At 38.2% G+C, this 24,558-nt stretch overlaps 2 protein-coding genes across 2 annotated transcripts in view; one reads left to right on the top strand and one right to left on the bottom strand.

Annotated features, from left to right (window-relative positions):
- The window catches only part of LOC121319274 (zinc finger protein PLAGL2-like), a 40,186-nt gene extending 30,678 nt beyond the window's left edge, over positions 1–9,508 (top strand). Inside the window, 3 exon segments of the mRNA XM_041256530.1 lie at positions 913–1,344; positions 1,707–2,214; positions 2,217–9,508. Of these exon segments, the coding sequence (XP_041112464.1) occupies positions 1,082–1,344; positions 1,707–2,214; positions 2,217–2,981 (1,536 nt within the window). The 5' untranslated portion in view covers positions 913–1,081 and the 3' untranslated portion in view covers positions 2,982–9,508.
- A 1,212-nt stretch (positions 9,509–10,720) lies between these two features.
- On the bottom strand, positions 10,721–23,254 carry LOC121319273 (transmembrane 9 superfamily member 4-like). The gene is made up of 18 exons (XM_041256529.1): positions 23,209–23,254; positions 21,257–21,364; positions 20,642–20,741; positions 19,953–20,121; positions 17,515–17,653; positions 17,022–17,145; positions 16,471–16,586; positions 16,182–16,293; positions 15,921–15,991; positions 15,425–15,557; positions 14,525–14,606; positions 14,279–14,354; positions 13,962–14,045; positions 13,540–13,715; positions 13,360–13,423; positions 12,932–13,051; positions 12,529–12,618; positions 10,721–12,115 (listed from the first exon to the last, which is right to left on the bottom strand). The coding sequence occupies exons 1-18, from the start codon at positions 23,227–23,229 to the stop codon at positions 11,966–11,968; spliced, it is 1,935 nt and encodes a 644-aa protein (XP_041112463.1). The 5' UTR covers positions 23,230–23,254; the 3' UTR covers positions 10,721–11,965.
- Between the last annotated feature and the right edge of the window lie 1,304 nt (positions 23,255–24,558).

Genomic DNA, 24,558 nt, shown 5'->3' with positions numbered 1-24,558 from the left:
TGTAGCTCTTGCAAAGTTGCCATTGGCCTCTTGGTAGCCTCTCTGATCAGTCTCCTCCTTGCTTGGTCATCCAGTTTGGAGGGACGGCCTGATCTAGGCAGGGTCTTGGTGGTGCTATACAACTTCCACTTCTTAATAATTGTCTTGACCATGCTCCAAGGGATATTCAAGGCCTTTGATATTTTTTTTATACCCATCCCCTGATCTGTGCCTTTCAACAACTTTGTCCCAGTTCTTTTGAAAGCGCCTTGTTGCTCATGGTTTGAAGTGCACTGCCCAGGAGAGGGAACCTACAGGAACTGCTGAATTTATCCAGAAATCATGTGACTCGCTACAATTTAACACAGATGGAGGCCACTTAACTTGGTGTGTGATTTTGAAGGCGATTGGTTACACCTGAGCTAATTTAGGATTGCTATTACAAGGGGGGTGGACACTTATCCAGCCAAGCTATTTCAGTTTTTATTTTTTATTAATTTTCTACAAATTAACTTGGAAGTTGTGGGGTAGGCTGTGTAGATAAAGATATATATGATATATATATATATATATATATATATATATATATATATATATATATATATATATATATATATATATATATATATATATATATATATATATATATATATAATATATATATGGTATATATATATATATATTAATGCATTTTAATTCCAGGCTATAAGGCAACAAAAGGTGAATTTTGAAAGGGGGTGTAGAATAGGCACTGTGTATATATATATATATATATATATATATATATATATATATATATATATATATATATATATATATATATATATATATATAAAATAAAAATTAGTAAAGAGCCATGTTGAAGATTTGGGAAAAGATTTGGCGAGTAGCTTGTCCTCTGTGAAACTCCTCTTTTTTTTTTTTTAAATTTAGATTTGGGTGACTTGCTGCTTTCCCTGAACTGGATCAGACCCAGCCCAGGAGCCTCCTTGCGCGATTCAGTCTAACCCAGTCTGATCACACAGCGCAGCAGCCAAGAGAGAGCCTGGAAGGCAGGGGTGTAGCGTCCGGCTTTTCATGGCACCAGCCCCTTAAGGCTGCCATGGCAGCAGCTGCCGCTGATGTCCAAGGTCAGATTACCGCACTAACGCAGGAGGAAGAGGACGCGCGCCCTGTTGGGAAGGCGCTGCGAGCAGAGAGGGAAGCCAGGACCCCCAGGACTAGCGAGTGTGAGGTGTGTGGGGTGCTGTTTAGCTCTCGGGACAAGCTCCGAGTCCACGCCTACAGCCACACCGGAGAGAAGCCCTTCCGCTGCTCCCAGCCCCAGTGTGCCAAGGCCTTCGTCTCCAAGTATAAACTCTTCAGGTAAACATACAGGGATATAGAAACACTTGGTAAGCATGTGTACCATTGCTGCACCACCGCTTAAACACTAAATACGTTTCATTGAATGGATTTGCCACTTGTTCTTGTGCAGCTACATTTCTCGTTCTGAATATGCTTTTAGAATTAAAGAAATTACATTGATTATTTCTTGTTTCACAGAGTTTGCAACAGCTACGATTCTATTCGTTTCTTTTTTATTTTGACTGTGTTAAAACCTTCCACCATCTTTTAAGATCTTTGGGATTAAAAAATTAAAGAAGCCAAAAGCAGTTGACATGAACTAAAACTAAAAACCACTAAACCTTTGATCTCTTCTTGTTAACACATGTTTACGTCCGCAGGCATATGGCCACACATTCTCCTCAGAAGACACACCAGTGCACGTTTTGTGAGAAAATGTTCCACCGGAAAGACCACTTGAAGAACCACCTGCAGACCCACGACCCCAACAAGGAGGCCTTCAAGTGTGAGGAGTGCGGCAAGAACTACAACACCAAGCTGGGCTACAAGCGCCACGTGGCCATGCATGCTGCCACTAGCGGAGACCTGACCTGCAAGGTGTGCCTGCAGAGCTATGAGAGTACGCCCGTGCTGCTAGAGCACCTCAAGAGCCACTCGGGCAAGTCCTCGGGTGGCGTGAAGGAAAAGAAGCACCCCTGTGACCACTGCGACCGCCGCTTCTACACCCGGAAGGACGTGCGCCGCCACATGGTGGTCCACACGGGCCGCAAAGACTTCCTATGCCAGTACTGTGCCCAGCGCTTCGGCCGTAAGGACCACCTGACCAGGCACGTCAAGAAGAGCCACTCCCAGGAGCTGCTAAAAATCAAGACGGAGCCGCCTGACATGCGCCTGACATGCTGGGGCTGCTCCACTCCAGCTCGCCCATCTCCGTGAAGGAGGAGCTCAGCCCCATGATGTGCATGCCTCCTTGCAAAGACTCCATGATGGGCAAGCCCTTTGCCAGCTCTTTCCCCATGAGCATGTACAACCAGCACCTGCAGGCCATGTCCAACTCTGGGGTCTCTCACACCTTGGTGCCCAGTTCTCTAGCCACCATGGGCATGGGCTGCCCCATGGAGTCACCTTCCCCCATCCACCACCACTCCCCACCTCCGCAGCAGCCCCCACCACACAAGTACCAGCTTGGATCTACCTCATGCCTGCAGGAGAAGCCCATCAAAGTGGAGATGGAGAGCTTCCTCATGGATTTGCAGAGTGGTCTGTCTGTAGAGTCTCACCCGTCTCCGCCCAAGGTCGGGCTGGAACATCACCAGTCCCTGGACGACCTTTCCGGGGAGCACCTCCTGTCCAAAAGCCCGGCCATCATTGCCGAATCTTTCTGTGCTGCTAACATGGACTTCTCACACCTGCTCAGCTTCCTGCCGCTGAACCTCCCTCCTTACAACCCCCCTATGTCCACAGGGGGGTTAGTCATGGGCTACTCTTCCCAAGGGGAGCACCAATCTCCCCTAACCTCTTTGCAACCTCAACTTCAAGAGTCCCAGGGATCTGGGAGTGGCTTAAACCTGGGGCCTCTCCACACCCTCCCTCCTGTCTTCACTACCAGCCTCAGCACAACCACCTTGCCTCGTTTTCACCAGGCGTTTCAATAGGCCTCCGCTACGAGGGGGAAGCTCTTTAAAATCCCCCTCACCGTGTTGAAGACTTGATAAGGAGCCTTACTAAAGCGCACAAAGCTTTCTTTAGCCGGAGGAAGCTAAATCTTTTTTATTAAGAAGCTTTTATAAGGCTTTGTTTGTTTTTTCTTTTAATAGATAGAATTGATTCTTTAATATGGAGGTACAGTACTATAAACTTATCAAAGACTAGTAATAGTACATTTTATGATGTTTCTTTCCTCTTAGAAGACTTTCCCTATAGCTTCTCGAAGTGGCAGTTCATCACCTGCGTGTTATTGTTCTGCAGTTTTTTTTTTTTCCCTACAGGATACATCATGAAGAATTAGTGAACGAATGATAACTACATCAACCGTTTGAAATCTCACCTCTTCGGGCTCAGTTTCTTGGTCCACTAGCGTGCTTTCAACACGCAGGGTATCAAATAACCTGACAAAAAACAGACCTACAGACAAACAATTCAAATACTTTACATCTTCTAAGACTGGGATGTATACTTTATGTAAAAAAAGCACGTTTTCCTTCATCAGCCAGTGCATGCAAACATGTGTATTCAATGTTTTTTCACTGGCAGTATAGAAATACATGTATCTGGTTCATGTAAACTGCTGTTGTGGAAACAAGCATTTAAATACAATACTGCCAAGGAGAAAACTGGAATGCACATGGTGGTAAAAAAAATTGTATTTCATAACTACACATGGTAAAAATAAATATTTCAGGTGAATGTCAGTGTCAGGAAACCAATGCTAGCAATAAACATTTGTGAATGTTGTAAGACTGCTAGCATCATAGTGTAACTCCACTCCAGTTCCATTTAAACTCCCACCTGTTTGGATTATTTTTGAAATCATAAGTTCAAATCTATTTGGAGGCCAAATACAGTAGTCTTATACAGTGAGAGGTTTATGAATGTGACTATTGACAAACTCATTTGCAATGCAACAGTGCTGCTTTGCCAGATACAACAGTATATAGAACGGTAAGCCCTGGTTTAATGAAGGACATTTCTGCTTTTTAAAATACACACATCAAACAGATATATTGGCACTTAATTTGTGCTGTGGAATATTGATTTCTAATTGATTTTCCTCAGTGGGTTCAGCATAAAAGTTAGTCACTCCTCTGAGCACTGCAGATTGGATCTGTGTTGCATTTCCCCAATGCTTGATTGGAGTAAAACTTGCAATACGGAGTCATTACTGAGAGCGCTCCTGTTGGAAAAGGATAGGGTTCTGTCCGTGATTTAAATTGGGAATAAAAGCTACAGTACACATTTAAAAGCTGCTAAAATACTTACTATACACTTTTTTTTTCTTTTGCAGAAAATGGCACTAAAAGAATCCACACATGCATAGTCTTCCAATTATGCATATAGTATGCATGCCAGCTATAAAAACAGGTGCAAATTGTGTGATAAAAACATAAATCCTTGCTGCTGAACTACCCACAATGGCTAGAGGTGACACTGGCCTCATAGTGGTGGCCAATTAACTTGTGAAAGCTCCAAAAAATTAACATCTCTAAGAAAACATCTGACCTGCAACCAGATATTACACAAAGATCGAAGGTTGCTTCTTTAAGTAATGTTTGTAGAATTGTCATAAATTTACTCATCTACCTCCAATATTTAATAGTAAAATGAATTGACTGCCATCTACTTATGCATGTTTGTTTTAGTTCAGAAGTCTAAGGTTTAGCATTCACCCCTAGCATCCTTTGCATTTGGTGCTCAAAGTTGTAGAGACAGATTTATACCAGCAAACCACATCCCTAACTGGGACTGACAGTGGCTAGCTTGACGTGGTTTGAGCTCCGTCAAAAAATGAAAATGAACAGGAATGATTTCGAGACACCCCGTTATAGCAAAAAGCATAACTGAACCAGGTTTTAAATGGAAGCTCAAATATTGTGCACAATCTTTAGCAAATTATAATGAAGCTCGATTCCATTCATAAGAGTAACCTGTGCAATCCTTCAATCTGTATATTCCTCGTTCTGAAAGTGGGCAGTCTGTCCAGGACACAACAAACAACAAAGCTCTTACTAATTTTACCAAGGCAGCTTAATATTGATTATGTCCATAGCTGCCGTGTAATTCAGTCAGGAATTTTATTAGAGCGGCTGCAGCATGAGAAGTAGCAGGGCAATCACTATTAAGTACAATCATTGACCCTTTCCATGTCAAAACTGTACTGCCATTTATGACCATGACGCAGTACTCCTGCAATGGCTACCCAAAGGAATAGCAGCCTGCAGTCCTTTTAATACCCTAACCCATCCACGGTAAGCTGCATGACATCCTTTTACCGTATGCTTAGAAACATGATCCATACGTTAGTATTACTGTCAGCAGCTATCTTTTAACCACAGTGTTGAACATTCTTCAATTGTAGAGCAACATAGTTAAAGAACAATGAATAAGGTTGCCTCAGAAATTGTTAAAACCCAACATTCATGACATGTATATAGTGGAACTACTATAATACCACATCAAGTGGGGATGTCATTTTGTAAGGCTGTTTTTGACAATTTGAATAAGTCTACCCAGCTCCTGATCAGTCACATCTGGGTGACTCTCAATTACCCATTTTATATTTGTCCCAATATATCTATTGCAGACAAATGAGTCTTCCTTCCAACACTCGTTTTTCAAATCTGTTCAAGTCGGAGTTGGCCAAGTTTTGAAAGTGTTTGTTGTTATTGCTATTATAATGTTTCTTTTTCTAGTCTGTTTTAGACAGTCAATATAATAACCCTGCATATGTGAATAGTAAACAATAAAATGTGTTTAAGAATCTCTTTGCCGTGTACGAAAAAATATATTGCTTTTTCTTTTCATTGATATTAAAAGTCTAGATAGTTGTATAAAGTACTGACATTTTGAATTGTCCATACAGTTTTGTTGTATAACTTGCAGTTTATTGATCTGAATTTTAGTATTGCTTTTCAGTTATATTTGAGCTGTTGTAGAAAAGAAAAAAAAAAAAAAAAAAAAAAAAAACAGGGTTTGTAATTTAGGTCTACAGTAATAACCAAGACTTTTACATTGTACTAAACTCAGAAAATAATACCCTTTGGATTAGAAGTGCTTTTACTTCAACTGTCTTGCTATCTGCAGCCTGCAAGGGACTGAAACAATGGCTCCAATTAGTGAGTCTGGTAATAATGGAGTGCTGTCCAAGGTTTTAAAATCTAGAAATACTGCAGTGGTCCCCTTTTTATTCTGTAGCAAAGACCCTTTGGTTCCTTGCCGTTTATACATCCAGTCGGAATCTGCAGATATCGCTCAAGTCAAAGCTACAGCTGATGCCATGTGATAGTGAATTAATTCACATGCTGTAGTTCAAATGTACAGCAGGAAGCACTGTATTTGAATGATTTTAAGATAAAAAGCCAACAGAGTGGGACAAACCCGATTTTTCTAGCACGAAAAGTTTTTCAGAAGCAAGTTGGATTTGAAAGCATTGGTGTGTACTCCTAAAGGCAGGGATGTGTCTCAGATAAAAGCCACAAGCAGGGAAAACCCTTGCTTCTCTTTGTATAGTAATGCTCATTCTTGGAATAATGCACTTAGCCATCTTTTGATCCTTTTGATCTCCCTGATGTTTTTGCCATTTGCGCCATTACATCAGATCACAACTACTCTGGCTGGATTACCAGGTGAAGGGATCAGATATGAAAGAAGTGGTAGCTTTTGCAAACATATCCTGATTCAAGTGCAAGATAAACCAGCCCATTGCCATTAAAACTTTTTTTTTTAGAATAGAAGAAGCCAATGAAAAGAGATCGTTTTTGGACATTTACCCTAACTCATTATATTGGACATGTGTGGATCCTAATACTGCTGTGTTCATGTTGGTGAAGCATGTGCCATTTCATTTGTTTTCCTGCGTATTTTGTAATTATATCTTCAGTATTTAAGTCTTTATAATATAAACTGTTATTTTTTTGTTTTATTAAATAAGCAACTATTACTTTTTTGTTTATGAACATATTACAGAGAAAGTATTTTTTATTATTTTTTTTTTTTTTTTAAGCTGCAAAAATATCCTGAGAGAATAAATCTACATTCTTCTTTCTTGGTGTCAAACGTCCGGTGATGACTACTTCTCTTCCGAAGTTTAAAATTGCTCACAATTCAAATGCTATGCTAGTTATCGGCATGACTGGGTTTTGTGTGTGCGTATACACATTGCCTTCAGCATTATGTTCTTTATCTGGCTTCTTCCTAGATTCAGCAAAAATAGTTGAATGGAATGGCAAACTGTACTATCATTTGTTATAAGCAGACTCTTCTATTGTTGGATCGATGTATAAACTAATTGGGGCTTTTGTTTCTTAATGTTTGTGCTGTTTTATACAGGACCTCATAATAACACAACACACCACCTCATGTATATTTCTACGTCCTGGGAGGAAAAACTAAATTAATAATAATACTGTTATTTTTGCATGCTGTAGTTTTAAAATGATACACATACAGTTAATCAGCACCAGCTACAGAATTGAGTTTATATCACTTGTTTCTCTTGGATAAAGTAGTTTTCCTGTGTTAGTTTAATAGCTACCTGATCTAATTGTTTCAGTATAGTGGCGGGTGACTTTTTTTCCTCCCATGGCTTGTTTTACACCTGTTTGTTTTCTAGCACTTTCAAAACCTGTAAACAGGAGTATCTTACATGGAAGCTGATATTTTTTTAATGTGTACTATTAAGTGCCGTTAGAAACCATGTATAGATTTTTTTTTGTTGAATAAGAACAGTATTTTTGATAAACAAAATGTGCTGCTGCTCTTTTTTATTCTTCTTTTGAGTGTCAGCTGTGTGGAAGATTGATACAGGAAGTACCAGACCGACAGATTGACAGCCTAAAGCAATGCCAATAAGTCAGATTTCTGTGTATCTTTGGAGGGAAAAAAAATACAGATAACTCTGTTGTCCATTAAGTTGTATACTAGAAGTGTCATGTACAAATATGGATTTGGAAAAGCAGAATGTGGGTAGTAACCTTGGAATGGTATAGTATGTGTCTCATGACGGAAATACCCATGTAGTGTCTGTGTTACCGTGTTTTAAAACATACCTGTTTTGTTAGGCCATAAAAAGCAGTCTATTGCTGCTTTAGGCTGTCAAATTATATGGAATCAAGAACTAGATCAACTAGAAACCAAACATGGTTCCATTTGCTTAACTTGTTCCATTTTAGAACTTTGCGAGCCTTGTGCAGGTGTGAGTTACGCTGTCTTCAGTGCATTGTCACCAAGTTTGAGCTTCCAAAGACCAAACTGTCCGATTCCTTTTTGTATTAAGTAAATGCCCCCACCAAGAAGTGCCACATTTTGTAGCTTAAGCTACAGACTAATTTCAAGAGTGTTATTTACCTGGAAATGACGATGCGTTCTAGTGTTTTAAACATTGAGGATTCACAAGTTGAATGTGTTGGTTTTCAGAAATACCTGTCAACACCAGTGACATGTGCATAAAGCTTTTCCGACAAATGAAATCCACTTTTGGTTTTAAAGATAACCTAAGAAATATAAAAGATATATTGCAATTTATTGGGCAACTGGAACACATGCGATGGAAAACTTCCACACCTATTAATAATGTCCACACCATTACTAATACAAACAGCATTTCATTATAAAACTAAAACCAAAAAAAAAGCTTACCTTAATACTTCTCAATTGGCATTTAGGTACTAATATATTTTTATGCCTTGTACAGTCATCATGCTTTTCTTTGCTGTGTTTATTAATACCTGCCCTGTATCTATGGACAATACGCTAGACTGGTATGTGTGCTTTCTGTAGGTTCTGCCTGTTACTTGTATTTGTACTGACCTGGTCTCTGGATCTCTGTGTATACCTGCTAGTATTACCTTACATTAGTACATCCTCTGCTGGTTAGGCTGTATTAGTACTGCACTTACCCTCAACCCATATTTGTACGAGTAGGTACAGAATACATTGGGAATGGAATAACTACCTGCAGGATGAAAATCTTCTGACAGTGCATTGACATTTACAAATCCCATTCAGTTGTTTTGGCTATATTATGAGAAATGAAGCAGAAATACCTAGTGTTGTGTTTTTTTATAGCTTAAGTCCTGCATTCCAACTTCTTTGTGTATCTATTGTATAGTATGTAGAAGTTGTTTTACCTTGTATTCTTTATTACTGCCCTGTTTTAAAAAGAAGAGATGAGATGTTTGCATTCATTATTCACTATATTTTTATATAGCATTGTATTTACATACTACTGGGAAATGTACAAAAGTATTTCAGAGAGAAAACCAAATCATCTTTTTTTTGTTTTAAAAAAGATGAGGTTTCTTAAAGGTTTCATATGTAATCATTGCTGCAGTGTAAGATGACAGATTTTTATATTGGGTGATCCAAAGAAAAGTTATCGCAAACATATTTACTTATTGTACAGTGTTGTACTTTTGACTTTTATTGTGTTATCTTTAAATGATTAAAATACAAACCTATGGTTTAATTTGTCTGATTTTTTTTTTTTTTTTTTTTTTTTTTTTTTAAATCCGCACCTAATAAATTTATATAAAATTATTAATATATTAAATATATATTAATAAAAATATTAATATATATATATTTCTTTCTCAAGCCCTTTGTAGTCTTAACCACAACCATGGGATCCAATTTACAAAATTGTAGTTTGTTTTAAAGTTTACTTTCTTCTTGAATAAAATTTAAAGAATTTCTCAGCTTCCGTACCAGTGTATCTGTAAAGTTGCTTCTTCTTCTGCGACAATACACTTCCGACATTGAAGTTAGCCTGTGTAAAGTTGGCAAATGATACTTGAAACCTGGTGAAGCTGATCCAAAATGGAAATATTCTGTACTTTTTTATTTTATACATTATAACTTCATTTCTATATTAAGAAAAAAAAAACTTTCAGTCTGACAACAATGACATGATTGGTACATACAGCACCTGAGAACAGCGAATGTAATAATATACAGTATCATTTAGGATTAGACCAATGACATCTTGAAACAAGTTGGGCTCAGATTGTAAACTATAGCATTCCCTACCCCATGAGCTGTCACTCCCCTGTATTGTTCATACAGGCTTCCCCTCCCCCCCTGCATATCTATGCTTGAGTGGCTCTAAAAAAGCAAATGGCAAATCTAAAATTAGTAAAAACAAACTGTTTAACCCCCTAAATGCTGGATTGTATCAGTGCAGCATTCTAATTGGAGGTACATAAAATGGATAAGATAGAAGTAATTGATTTAGAAATGAACTTATGGCTAAGAAAGGAAAAGCCCTGCAGGCTGAGTATGCATTTCTTGTGCTGACTGATTGGATTCTCCAGCAAGCATTCAACTGAATCCATTTACTTAAAAAAACAATTTTTTTTTTTTTTTTTAAACTGGTTTAAGCAGAATACCAAAAACAGATATGCTGAGCCGATCACACATTCGGGAATGCGGGGAAAGAGCAGGTACACCCTAAATAACTTGGTTGAAACATAACTACTGGCAATTAGCCAACACTTGTATCCCATTTAGACAATGACTTAAGGTACAAGCAAGCTGGTGTGGCTGTTGACATACACTTGCCTATTTCTACATTCCCTTTGAAATCTGTGAACCATGTGCTGTAGGTAGAAAACACCTGGGTCTTGCACTTGAGAGGTTTTTGCAGAGATTTTGATGTTCAGAACCAAGCCTGAAAGCCACATATGGTAACAAACTTTATTATATTGTACAAAAAGAAATGCAGAAGCTGAACCAATAAATGCTTACACCACTGTTTACAGACATATTGCTAATCCTGTTCCATGTGTTTGGGAGTGACAAAAACAAAAAAAATATGCACATGACTTGTAACATCAGTTTGCTCAGATGCATGTATGCCAGAGAGAAAAAAAAAAAAAAACAGCTTAAAATATACACATGCATTACCCTCCCAAGTCTTTGTTAGGAAATGTTGCATACATTTCTCAGATTCCTGTTTAAACCCTCAGGTGCTTCTGTCAATACACAAGGCAGGACTACATGACGCTACTACCTCTTATGAATTATACTGAACTGGTTTTACATTTCATATGTGTTACGTACAAGCATTCCTTGGTCTCACCCCCCACACCCCAAAATGTATTCTGAATAGCTCTCAACTTTAGAACCTACATACCCTTTTTGGCAGCATTAGGTACTTAAAAATGTATTAATAAATTTTGAAACAGCAGCAAAATCACATGTTTAGAACACATATTGATTTAGACTTTTGTTTTAGGGTTCCTGTTGTGTCGGGGAAACAATGGCCCTGAAGCTTTAAAATGAAAATTATAAGAGGGTCGAGACTGCTTTTAGGGTGTGGATTCAGAACAGGCACAAGTAAACTTTGTACATATTCTATACGTAAATCCTATTTAATTAAAAATCTATATTAACTTGTATTTGCTACCACTGGAACAGCAGTATTGAAGTAAAAACATTCAATTGATGTACTGTAAGGATAAGATTTGGCTGAATGTCTGTTTGGATTGAAACATGTACAGCAGACAATGCGACAAACCTTACATCTGTCCTCTTTTCCCATCCTGCATGCTAGTCTAACAGCTGAACAACCATGTGAGCCTCTGTACAGATCAACTGCAAAAGATTACCGGACCACAAACCTGGAACAAACAGGCACTAGAGGTTATCTCTGATCAGAATTAGAAAAAGAGTAGCTTCAGTGTAGTTTTTTTTTTTTTTTTTTTTTGTAAAATGGTAAATTGTTAACTCAAAACAGTCATAAAACAAAATAGATTTAAAATGATATCTTTTGCCAACTTGAAACCCCCTTATCCCACGTGGCCCATGATCTGTGCAATAAAAGAATTAAACTTTGAATTTGCATTTTAATTAAGTAAGAGGTCCTGTCTGGCTGTCCTCCCTTCACACGCAAGTATACGCACAGGTTTGTGCTCGGGTTATTCACTCAGTCTATTTTGACAGCGGCGTAGATTCTCCGTATGAACATATATGCAGCATAAAAACCAATCGTTCCTGTTAACAGCCAGAAGGAGAGGACCATCAGAGCTGTGTATCCGAAATAAAGCAGTGATGGAATGAACTCTACAATATCCAACTGAAACAGGAAAGAAAAGAAAAAATTAATAATTGTTACTGATCCATTTTAATACAGGGCTAGTCTGTCAAAAACACAAAAGGTGAAAGTGTCTCAACAAGTCCACAGGTATTAGGATTAGGCATCATTTCTTAAGATCCATGAACATCAGCTCTCTAATAGATGACATTACTTTTTCAGAGTACTGCAACATTTATGTGTATTATACAATGTGTGTGTACAGGGGAAATAATCGTAAGAATCAGTTTTCACAATTACTAGCGTAATTTAGATTTTAAATAAACATATTCAAGGCTCACATGCTAAACAAATCGTCATGGTTTTAGCAGCCCATAGCACAATGAAGGCTGCAAACAGCACAAGGGTGTGGGTTAACTAACATTGTCTAAATGAAATTTTGAAAGGTGACGTACCTTATTCACAAAATAAAATATAGCGTAGATAAGAACATAGAAAGCTGATCCTCCAGAAACTAAGAATGTTCTCCACCACCATCTATAATCCTAGAGAGAGAGAGGAGGTTAAAACAGACAAAGGCAATAGTATTTTTAAAGTTGCAAACCTCTCCTCAAAAGAGACAAACCAATTCCTAAACATTTTACATAAAACTTATGAATGCAATAACCATAAATCTTGAGAAAAAGAACTGTAACACAGATTCATACTTATATACTAAACTTGTAACAGATGGCAGACCCCGTTATAAAAGTCACAAAATAGAAAAACAATCAATTTAAAATACAAAATGGAAACTTTAACTAGTCAGAAAATAAAATATTTGATTATTACAAAGCTAGTTATTAGAGCACTGCTTACCTCTGCACAGAGTTGGAAATAAACCATTACAATACTGATCTGAGAGCAGGAAACAACAAGGATGATGAACACTAGGAACAGGAACCCAAATAGGTAATAAAATTGATTCTCCCAAATAGCCTAAAAAGGAGGGAAACAAGAACATTGCTTATATTGTGCAATCAAATCCTGTAGGAGGCAGCAATTACAGCAATCACAACTTACCTGCAAAAGAATCGACAGGGAAACACATGGAAGAATGCTTCAAAAGCTATGGGCAGTTTAAAAGCCCCAGATTAAACACTAAACATCCCAATATTAGTGCCAACGGGTACATAATCCTTAACACACAGAAAAGCAAGCCAAGATACCATTACAAACATGCTTTCATACAGGATACAATGCAATTTTTTTTTGTCTCACACACACCAACTACTTTATAAACTTACACTGAAAATGAAGAAAAGTTCTATAAACATCGCACCAAAGGGCAGGATACCAGCCATAAGAATTCTAAAGAAAAAAAAAAAGTAGGATTAGATCTTTATCAAATAAAAAAAAAAAAAAAAAAAAAAATTACAAGCAACATATACTGTAACAGAGCAAAGTTCAAAATCTATGTAACTTACCCAACAAACTTGTTCATATACCATCTCTGTTCTGGGATCTGCCGGGGAATTTGATTGGTGCGGACTGGGTTATCATAAGGCTGTTTGCGGAACCCAAAATAGTAGCCAAAATAGACCAGGGGCATGGAGATACCGAACCACATGCACAGGAGGGCAACCATGGTAGCAAAAGGCACCTTTAAGAGAAAACAAAACTGTTATCAAACTGTGTACTGTGGCACTAGCCTATAAAAAGGAATCTCCACCATAAGAGGTTGCTACAGCGTTCATATTTATGATGTAGTATTAAAGAAAAAAATAAAACACACAGTAGCTTGTGCAATGATTTTAGTTTAACACAGGTTTTATAAGGCAAGGTCCCATTCAGCTCATGCCTAATTCCCTTGTTGAAACCATTACTGAATACTGGAACATAATCTTACCGCTCCAGACGAGTGCTCTCCCCAGATGAAGCAGTTCAGAACAAAACAGATGCTAATCACGACTGCAGGGTACAGGGTGGCGGTCTGGAAGCAAAGAGTGAGAACGAAAATTAGACACGAGGAACAAGACCATGTACTGATGCACATGAATAGGTTTAGAGTGAGGCCTACATAACAAAGAATAAAAAGGATCTCCCACGTACGACATCATATAAAATAAAAAGGGTACTATCCTGTATTTAGCATCCATCAGTAGTGGTTGTGAGAATCTGTAGTTTTTGCTTTTGCGCTTAAGTACAAAAAAAAAAAAATCTTACACAGAATGCTCCTTTCTTCCACCTGTGACCCTTTAGAGAACGATAAAGACGGCCAGCAAAATAACCTCCGAACAAACTGGAGAGAAAATAAAAGAGAAATATACATCAGCAGGTTTTTTTTTTTTTTTTTTTTTTTATTTGTTGAAGTTGCTTTACCTTGTAATCACATTGCATTAAAGTATTTAAAGAAAGGCAGCTCAGAGCTAATGGCATGGAGTTCATTTCACAAAGCACTTTACCACATACCCCATGAACATGAAGAGGAAGCAGGAGGTTGTCATCAAGGCTCCTCTGCTGGATGGTGACAGCATGCCCAGCATGGCAACAACTGGCAATAGCAGGACAAAATAATATTATATAACACATGAACTGGGTGGTACAGTAGATGGGCGTTCGCACTTGTAGTTTGAACCCAGTCAAGGTCAGCAGTGAGAATCAATGCAACACAGTCTCACGTTTAGACTTATCTGTTCGGTTTTGCATTTGCTTAAGAGAAGAGCGTCTCTTGTTGTCCTCTGCTATCCCTTTGCTTTTATAGCCTAATTTGCTTTGTGTTTATGTCCTGATTTTATGACTGGTTTATTTATTTTGCTTTAGCTTTTTTATATTGTGTAAAGCGCCTTGAGAGATGCAGAGTTGTTATTGTGAGGAGGACTTGTTTTGACAAAGGTATTGATAAACAAAGGACTACAACAATACATGCGGTCTCATATATACAGTGCCTTTAGAAAGTCTACACCCCTTTCAAAATGTTCAACTTTTTTTGCCTTATAGTCTGGAATTAAAATGCATTAAAAAAAATTACATATATATATCTCCTACCCCACAACTTCCAAGTGAAAAAAAAAATTGTAGAAATAGCGTGGTTGGATAAGTGTCCACTCCCCTAACAAACCATACTCCACTCTGTTAAGGGGAAAAAAGTTTTCATTGAGAAAAAATTATATATTAAAAATACAAAACTGAAAAATCACAATTGGAAGCACCTTCGGCAGCAACTGCAGCTGTGAGTCTGTTGGGATAGGTCTCTACCAACTTTACACATCTAGATTTGGCAATATTGATATTGGCAATCTGATATTGTTCATCTGACAACACTGTTCCCTGTGATTCTTAGGAAGGAAACACATTATGATAAATACTTACAAATTACTATGAGTATCATACAGAAGAGCTGAATACCAGATCCCAGCAGGGAACTGAGAATCATGGGATAGCGAGGTGGACGGAACACGTCACCATGGACGTTCTTCCACCCAGACTCCTCCATTGTGTCCTCCTGTTCAGTAAACGCATACCATCAACCACCACACACAAACTAGTCTCACAGACAATCCATTGTTCATCTGAAGAACTTGAAACCATGTCTAGCTCTCTGGGCTGTGAGGCAGCACAACTATTTACAAGAAGTATGCAAAACACACAGGTCCATGTATACTGTGAATGTCTAGAAAATACACACACACACACACACACACACTATTACATGCTTTTAATATTTTCTTTTTAAAACTACTAATATATTCTTGATAGCAACTATGTAATCTTCATCACTAAACACAGGATCACATGTAGCTTGTTAGTTGGATAGCAAATGTTTATGTAAAAACTCAGTAAAACGAGAAGAGAACATGTCACCTACAATATCGTCTTCTCTGTTGTAATTAGCAATGTCCTTTCTTAGGGTTCTAATGATGATCATACTCAAAATGCCTGAAAGAAAATAGCCTGTTAAACGGAGGAACACTGAATGCCTCACCTCTGATAATTTAAAAATAAAATGTTAATCACTTACAAACACAAGTTTACTTTTTAAAATTCCTGATCGTATTTCAGCACACTTACAGCAAGCAAATACAAGAAGCCGACAAAGAATGGAAAGTGCACTAAAAATCCCTCTTACCTGAAAGAAAGAAGACGACCACCACAGAGTTGATAATGGAAAACCAGTGAATCTGTACGTCACTCATAGTCAGGTATGTATCCCAACGGGACGCCCATTTGACAAGACTCTCCTACAGAGCAAAATTCAAACACTGCTCATTCTGCTATTTCTGTATCTCCTATCCATGGAAGTTTAAAATGGCCAAATGATTCTGACACATCACAATAAGCAAATAGCTTCCTAAAACATCTCTTGGTTTCTTCATACTGTTTACTGATGCTAGGCAAATTTCCAGCAGTGCACTAACCTCCCAGTGAACAGAATAGGTGAAGAGAACCTGGTTTTCGCTGGTGGGGTCAATTTCTTGAGGAGCAGAGCCACTGGCTTCAGGCAACGTACACAAACCTTTATCAGCTTTTAGATCTGGTGGGGAAAACAGTTGTGCAGTGTGGGTAAAATTAAAAGGTCTGATGGGTAAACCATCTAATGCTGCTTATTCCAGTTTGCCCTGTCATTTGCTGACATTGAAAAACATCTGTTTTAGGATTTACTGGATGGTACAAGCTGGTAACCACATATACAGGTTTTAATGCACTAGCTATGACCTACTAGCCCTGCATGGAAGGCTGATTCTGAATGCTGCTTAAAATGTTCTTGATCAGTTTCCTTTGCAGCTGCCACTACCAAAACAGAAAATGTTGAACTAGCATTACTGACTAATCTACCAAAATAACGCAAGTGGAATGCTCACAAATCCACAGTACAACTTAAATACAGCATGCAAAATCATAAAAGTATCTACACAGGGCCACAAAAAGTGGAATCACGATAATGCTGCAGATAACAGCTGGATTTTACCTTCCCACTTGACACTCTGTGGCATAACCTCAAAGCGCACTACCCTGAAGGTGGGCTCCTCTCCCTGCTCTACTTTCTCTTTGTGGTAAAAAATTATAAACGACAGGTGGTTGTGCAGATAAAACTGGGGAGGAGAAAAATTAAATACAGAATTCAGCACAGCAATAACGATCACAATGCTTAATAGCTATAAATTGGCCAACGGAGCATCCTGACTACTGCAACAATTCTCTACGGCCCTATTAACAACAGTAAAAGAGGTTGCTCTCTCATTTGAGGGGGTTATCTCCCCCACTGGGATTTTTTTCACTCCACAAGCAGAGAAAGTCATTACACTGACTAAGGTTATACTGTGCACTGTGCCACATTAAATTTATTTATACCAGGTATTCCGGTGCAAACAATGGTTGAGCTTTACATTTCTTTCTCCATGAAATGCTAATTTTATACTCCCATACAAAATATTCCAGTTTATCTCTCAGAGATCACTTGCCTTGTTGTTGTCTGTGAAGCCAAGCCTATACCCGTGTTCAAACTGCACATCCTTTTGAACATCTTTCTTCTGCTCTTCCTCACCATCCCGGTCTGGGCTGAACTCCAGCCGTGTAGCGACAGGGAGATTGTCAGCAATTCTATTAAAAGGATAGAGCAAGAATCAAAATGTATGAGCATGGAAGTCTGCTGAACCATCATTAATACAGATATGTTGCTTGTTTTTTAAATATAAAGCTGCAGTTTTGTAACTCAATGTTTATTAAACCAACTAGAGGTGCAATTGGCACCCTAATTTCGTATTCGATTATCGTATAGACATTTATCAATGATAACACCGTGTAACAATTTTTAAATTTTTTTTTGGTTCCTGGGTAGTAAGTGTTATTTCCTAATTGCTTATGCCTCAAAAGTATAGAAAATGGCTATTATTCCCCCAAAACTTTGCTTTTGTGACCAGGACAGTGATATTTTGAAATTTACCTATTTTCCAGAACATTCCAGACAGATTCAGTGCTGAGTAAACTTGGAGTAACTTCTAGAACTTTCCAGTAATATAAATAGTAGTATAAATACAGGGGCCTTAAGCCCACCAGTTCAGTTTAGTTCCAGCTGCCTAAGTGGATACATATCTGCATTTTTCTGAGATGGCATCAAGAGGCTGCAATGGTGGCATTCCTGATGGGTCTCCAGGGTGGTTTTTACCAAGTTTCCCTGCTATCTTTGCCTTTGGGACAGCAGGGATACCAAGGCGCACTACCACAGGCAGGACTGGCCACAGCGGACAGAGTTCTCTGTGGGGAGGAACAACGTCAAGTGGGAGCCACTAGTGAACCCCCGGAAGGTGCTGGTGCCACCACTGCACATCAAATTGGGCCTTATGAAACAATTTGTCAGAGCTCTAGATAAGGAGTCGGCAGCCTTCAAGTACCTTCAAGACTTCTTTCCTAAGCTGTCTGAGGCAAAGGTCAAAGCTGGTGTCTTCATCGGACCACAGATAAAGAAGATCCTGGAGTGCAATGAATTCCCCAAGAAGCTCACTAGTAAGGAGAAAGCGGCTTGGAACAGCTTTGTCGCAGTGGTTCGGGGCTTCCTGGGCAATCACAAGGCCGAAAACTATGTGGAGCTGGTTGAGACTCTGGTGAAGAACTACGGCACAATGGGCTGTAGGATGTCCCTCAAAGTCTATATCCTTGATGCTCATCTTGATAAATTCAAGGAGAACATGAGAGCGTACTCGGAGGAGCAAGGCGAGCGCTTCCACCAGGATATACTGGACTTTGAACGCCGCTCCCAAGGGCAGTATAACGAGAACATGATGGGAGACTACATTTGGGGGCTGATTCGTGAAAGTGATTTACAGTATAATCGTAAATCTCGAAAAAACTACTCACTTCTAAATCTTTTATAGTCATTTTTGTATTACTTTAGTATAAATACATGTTAACTTGGATTCATATGTTGTTTTTATCTGACTTTATGTGAACAAAAAGACCGTTTTCTCATTGGAAATAGGTACATTTCAAAATATCTCTGTCTTGGTCACAAAAGCAAAGTCTGTGGGGAATAATGGCCATTTTCTATACTTTTGAGGCATAAGCAATTAGGAAATAACCCTTATTACCCAGGAACAAAAATTGTGTTACATAGTGTTATCGTTGCATTGATGTTTTATTGATGTTAAATGTTATTTTTAACAGAAGACCTAATAACTATTTGTGCATAATAGTTAAACAAAAAGGCATGACTGGCACTCAAATTAGAACACATCCAATCATAAAAAGAAATACAAATGACTCACTTTAACAACTGAAAAGAATACTTGTGCGCCCGCATCAGATTAACATCGTAATAATAATAAAAAAAACTATTTTAACGGAAGTAATTTCTGAACTGTGGTTGTTAAATACTGTTTACATGTTATGTCCAAAAGCAAAGCATTTGAATTAAACTCATAAACCCTGACTAATTTAACTATCGTACTAAATTCAGCTTCTTTTTATATAGTATTGCCATGTAATCCAAACACAACATGCTTTGAAACAAAAGGCAATTGGCAGATTTAATAGATTTAAAAAAAAAAAAAAAAAAAAAGTGTTGCCTTAATTTTTTAATTAAAAAAAAATCACGAATACTTGGCCTACTTGTGATTTGTCTTAGCCAATGTGTAATGTAGCTTGAAGTGTGTATCCTAGCAATGCACAAATCTACTGTACTAGCACTAGAAGCAGCACACTCACGGTTTTAATGTAAACCGCAACAGGAGACTTAAAACTGGGTACTAGTTTGATGCATCGATTCACCAAAATATAATCGAAGCTCTGTAAAATTTACTGCTGCACCCCTAAAAGCAACACAACAGTGCACAAAGATTTTGGAACCTAAAATCCCAAACCTGAACCAACAGGTATTCAAGAATAATCTGGTGTTATCACTTACAGGTGGACGTAATACTCCTCTTTGATGCGCTCTGCAACCAGCTTACTCTTCTCCAGAGACAGTTTCTCAGGTTTGTTTGACTGGTCACAGAGAACCTCACACTTCTTATCACTGTTCATGAGCATCTTGAATGGAGTGTTGACAATCCTATCTCCTCTCAACACCTCACCTGCAGAACACAACTACGCTAGTCAACACGAGGTCTGCACTACTCATTTTCTGCATTTTGTTTTAAAATCAGATTTGTCTTTACACAATCACAACTTAAAACATTAGTTATTTATTTTTTTACACAGCTTGTCATAGGTATCTTTCACTTCACATAAAACAAAGCAATTTTCAAAGTTATTTTACTGGAACTGCAAGTTTATATGTGCTGTGCATCCTGTCTCAAGATACCAACCAGTATTCTTGCTCCACTTTAGGAAAGAAAACTGCTCAGAAGGCACTAACCCACTTTGCCTTTAACAATACATTTCCACCTGCAACCCTACCTACAGCTGCACCTTTAAGATAACAAAGGGGTTTCTCTCATGATAATCCATTCAAAGGAAATCAGGATATACATTCTCTTGAAATGGCTAGTAAATGTAGCACACCTGGTCCCTGGACCTGAAGATACCATTGATTTCAATACAACTTGCACAAACTTACAACTGACCTTGAGAATGACACAACTCCAAACTTACCCAGGTTTTCTGCTTTGTAAACTATTTTATCTGGCCGGCAGAACGGCAGTGAGTAATACTCATAGGGAAGCTGTGTCCGTGAGCTAGTCAATTTAACAGCCTGTAGAAATAAGAGAGCATGGGTTAGACAAACGCTTAGCCTAATTCACTACAGAGATACGATCCTGGACTATTTTGTGCGTGTGCATTTTCATCCTTTAGCCAAATCACTAAAGCTGCGTGAATCGATTATTCAATTATTTTCATAGAGCTCCCTAATGAAAGCTGGCGAGGACACCCAGATGAGGGTCACTGGTGTTGATTCAACTAGTTTACCATTTGAAAGCTGCTTGAGTAAGTTCAAAAAGCTGGTTTTGTTAAAAAAAAAAAAAAGGAATTAACCAAATGATAAAACAGCCTAATCAACACCAATGACCCTCACCTGAGTGTCTAGGAGAGCACTATACCAATAATGGGATTGTGGAGCTCTACAAATCACTCCTGTATTCCATTAGAGATATTCACTGAAAGACTTATGTTTCTTACCTATTAGTTTTCATTAGACAATTTACAAGCCCGGCATGAGTTAGCCACTTTGCTGTTGGTTTAACTATTGATTGTATATTCATTTCCTACCTTGATTTCCACAGGATCATTTTGGTGGAAGTCTATCGGTGCAACTCCTGGCACATAAAAGGCATTGGCAGAATGAAGAACGGACAACACCATAAATGTCAATGCTTCCTGAAAATAATAAAACAAAAGTTGTTTGCCAGTACACCCTTTTCAAAAGACAAACAACAAACTCAGTTAACAACTGGAGTCACAACAGTGACGGCACAGAAAGAGCCAACTATGACTTGCAGGAGATGTGTACTGAAAGCATATCTTGCAAAGACTGCTAGTGTTAATTACAAAGTAACAGACTGAGACCAATAGAGATTTGTACACAGGAAGTGTTTTACAAGCAGACAGCGAAGCTAACGCTTAGTTAGTAACATTGAATTGCTTTTGTAAGACATTCTTCCCCTGCCACCACTACAAATAAAAGCCACTTATGAAATGATAAAAGTAGACCACCATGATCTATATTCACATGCTCTTGCAAAAATGTAATTGACAGACAGGCCAAATGTCTTCATCTCTTGCGCTACTGGTTTGTCCAGATAAAATGTAACCTCTCTTTAGACATATGTAAATCTTAGTGTGACATAATGACAAAGACTCTGATAGACCTAAACTTGTGCTAAAGAATGCCTTTTTCAAGTTTCATCACAATTGCATAAAGTATTCTCTAGAAATATGAAAAAATCTAAGTGCGACATACAGGCAGGCGGACGGACACAGCCACTGTATACCCAAGACAACACTCAATATCTTCAGCAAGTTGAACAAGAATTTGACATGCTTTTTTCGCTCTCCCTCCAAGTTGCCAGTGGTAAATTTAACAAAGTATTAACATTTAAGGTACAACACTTAGATATGCGTACTGGAATGCGTCAATGAGTACATCATTATGTATCAATCATATATATCTGTATATCAAAAGCAAATCTTGGTCCAGGTGTTGAGGTATTGTAGGAAAGCCTTCTGCTGGCTGCTAACAGGCATTGCCAGTTCCAAATTGTTGGGACATACCTGTGCTAAAGCTTTTTTTTTAAGCCTAATTAAACTTGCAGATGTCTTTACAGCTATTCCTTTGCATTCATTTCAGAGCAAATATCTTAGCATCAACTACTACTGTATACTTCAATCATAGGCACTTAGCGATATTAAATAAATGATATCTACAAGTTGTCTTGTTAGAGTATGAGATTCTCTATTGCCCTACAGACATTTGACAGAGCCTGGGCAATTAAGACTGGCTTATGGTGTTGATTCAGAGGCAAGATCATAGGTTACAATTTAACCTGTAAGAAAGCCCTATTTGCTAGTATGTTTGCTTTAAGACGACTGATATTTATTTGTACGGTATTCGTTCTTGTATTTTTTATATATATATATTTTTTAAAGATAACGAATGTCCCACACTACAGTAGATTACACGTTCAATACCGACTGACACTGTTAAAAACACGAATCGTTATATTCCGTATCGGGGAACTCGGAAATCTGTAATGTAATGGCAGCAGTGTACAATATAAAATACAGCTTACGAAATGTTGTTCCTGTTTTATTTAGGCATGTCAGCTTTACAAAGAGACGTTGGTATTTTCACGAGTACAGATAAAACAAATGTAGACAAAAATCACAACCCGGCAAGATATACAGAGTTGCATATTAATTACTGGTATTCTAAACCGCGAATTCTCATTCACACCTTACAATAATAAAATATACCGATGCATATTTGCAATATACATCACAAAAAATGTATTACTCTTACATTGTAATTATTATTTACGTGCTTGCTGATCAACAGGAAACAAGAGACTGGTCGGCCTTTTGCGTCAAACAGTCAAGACTAATAATACATATTATCGTGTTATTTTATGCAATGGCGAGGCTATTTTTACTCCTAACTATTATAAACAGTATGTAGGAACAACGATTACAAAAAATACATTAAGAAAACAATTTGGACTCACCATCACTACCGCCGCCGCCATCTTGGATACACGTGTCACTCGTGACGTCGACGGAAGTAGTGATAACAAATGAAACGGCGAGCTTCTAGTTGAACTTCAAGCGACGAGTCACGGTCGCTTGCGTAAAAAAGCGTTAACGATACATCTCTGCTTTTAAGTGTTGACATAAGTGCAGTGCCCAGTTGTTGTGGTGTTTACACAGAATAAAAACCGAATAATTACTATAATCTCTGTCACCCACGGGCTACTAATTTGCATTGGTGCCTTTAGTAAGAAAAAAACGATTTAAGTGATGTTTAATGTTTAGTGCATAGCCCAATACGTCGGTTAAGGAAACAATAATCTCAATTATAATTATAATATTATTGCATCTCTTACCTACACAGTCATGCTGTACTGCTGGACGTGTCAACCTTGCTCAGTCACAATTGCAGAAACGCATAAAAATAAGAATATCCCACCGAAATCACATATTTTATCATAGGTGGAGAACAGGGGGCTAAGCAGTTGAGCTCGAGCAACACCGCTCTATCAAAATAATAATAATAAAAATAATAATAATAATAATAATAATAATAATAATAATAATAATAATAATAATAATAATAATCTTAAAATAAAGCCAAGGTTTACTTTACACATGGATGCAGACCCATGTTGACTCCAATGCTTCCCACAGTTGTGTCAAGTTGGCTGGTAGTGGATCTCTACTCCGAATAGCTCGTTCCATCTCATCCCACAGATGCTCAATTGGATTGAGATCTGGTGACTGGGCAGGCCACTGCAGTAAGCTGAATTCACTGTCTCATTCATGGAACCATTCCTGGACAATCCTAGCCTTGTGGCATGGGGCATTATCCTGCTGAAAAAATCCATTGGCAATGATGTTCAGATATCCTGTGGCATTCAAACGTTGCTCCACTTTTATCAAGGGCACAATGTGTGCCATGAAAACACACCCCACACCATCACACCACCACCACCAGCCTGCAATGTTGACACACGGCATGATGGATGCATGTACTCATGTGGTTTTCTCTATACCCTAATCCTCCCATCACGTGAAACAGCAGGAACTGGGATTCATCAGACTAGGCAATGTTTTTCCAATCCTCCAGTGTCTAGTGTTTTCGTTCCTTAGCCCACTGTAACCGCAATTTCTTGTGTTTTGCTGAAAGAAGTGGAACTCTGTTGGGTCATCGGCTGCCATACCCCATTCCTGTCAAGGTACAACGAGTTGTGCATTCTTTTATGGGTCTTTCGGCAACAATGTGTACTGGACTGTCAGTTGACTAACTGTAGCCCGTCTGTTCCTCTGCACAATTCGTGTCAGCCTCTTTTGGCCTCTTT

Source organism: Polyodon spathula, chromosome 8, assembly GCF_017654505.1.
Source record: "Polyodon spathula isolate WHYD16114869_AA chromosome 8, ASM1765450v1, whole genome shotgun sequence".
Classification (NCBI taxonomy): Eukaryota; Metazoa; Chordata; class Actinopteri; order Acipenseriformes; family Polyodontidae; genus Polyodon; species Polyodon spathula.
The sequence above is the reverse complement of the archived record's forward strand: the minus strand, read 5'-3'. Positions and strand labels throughout refer to the sequence as shown.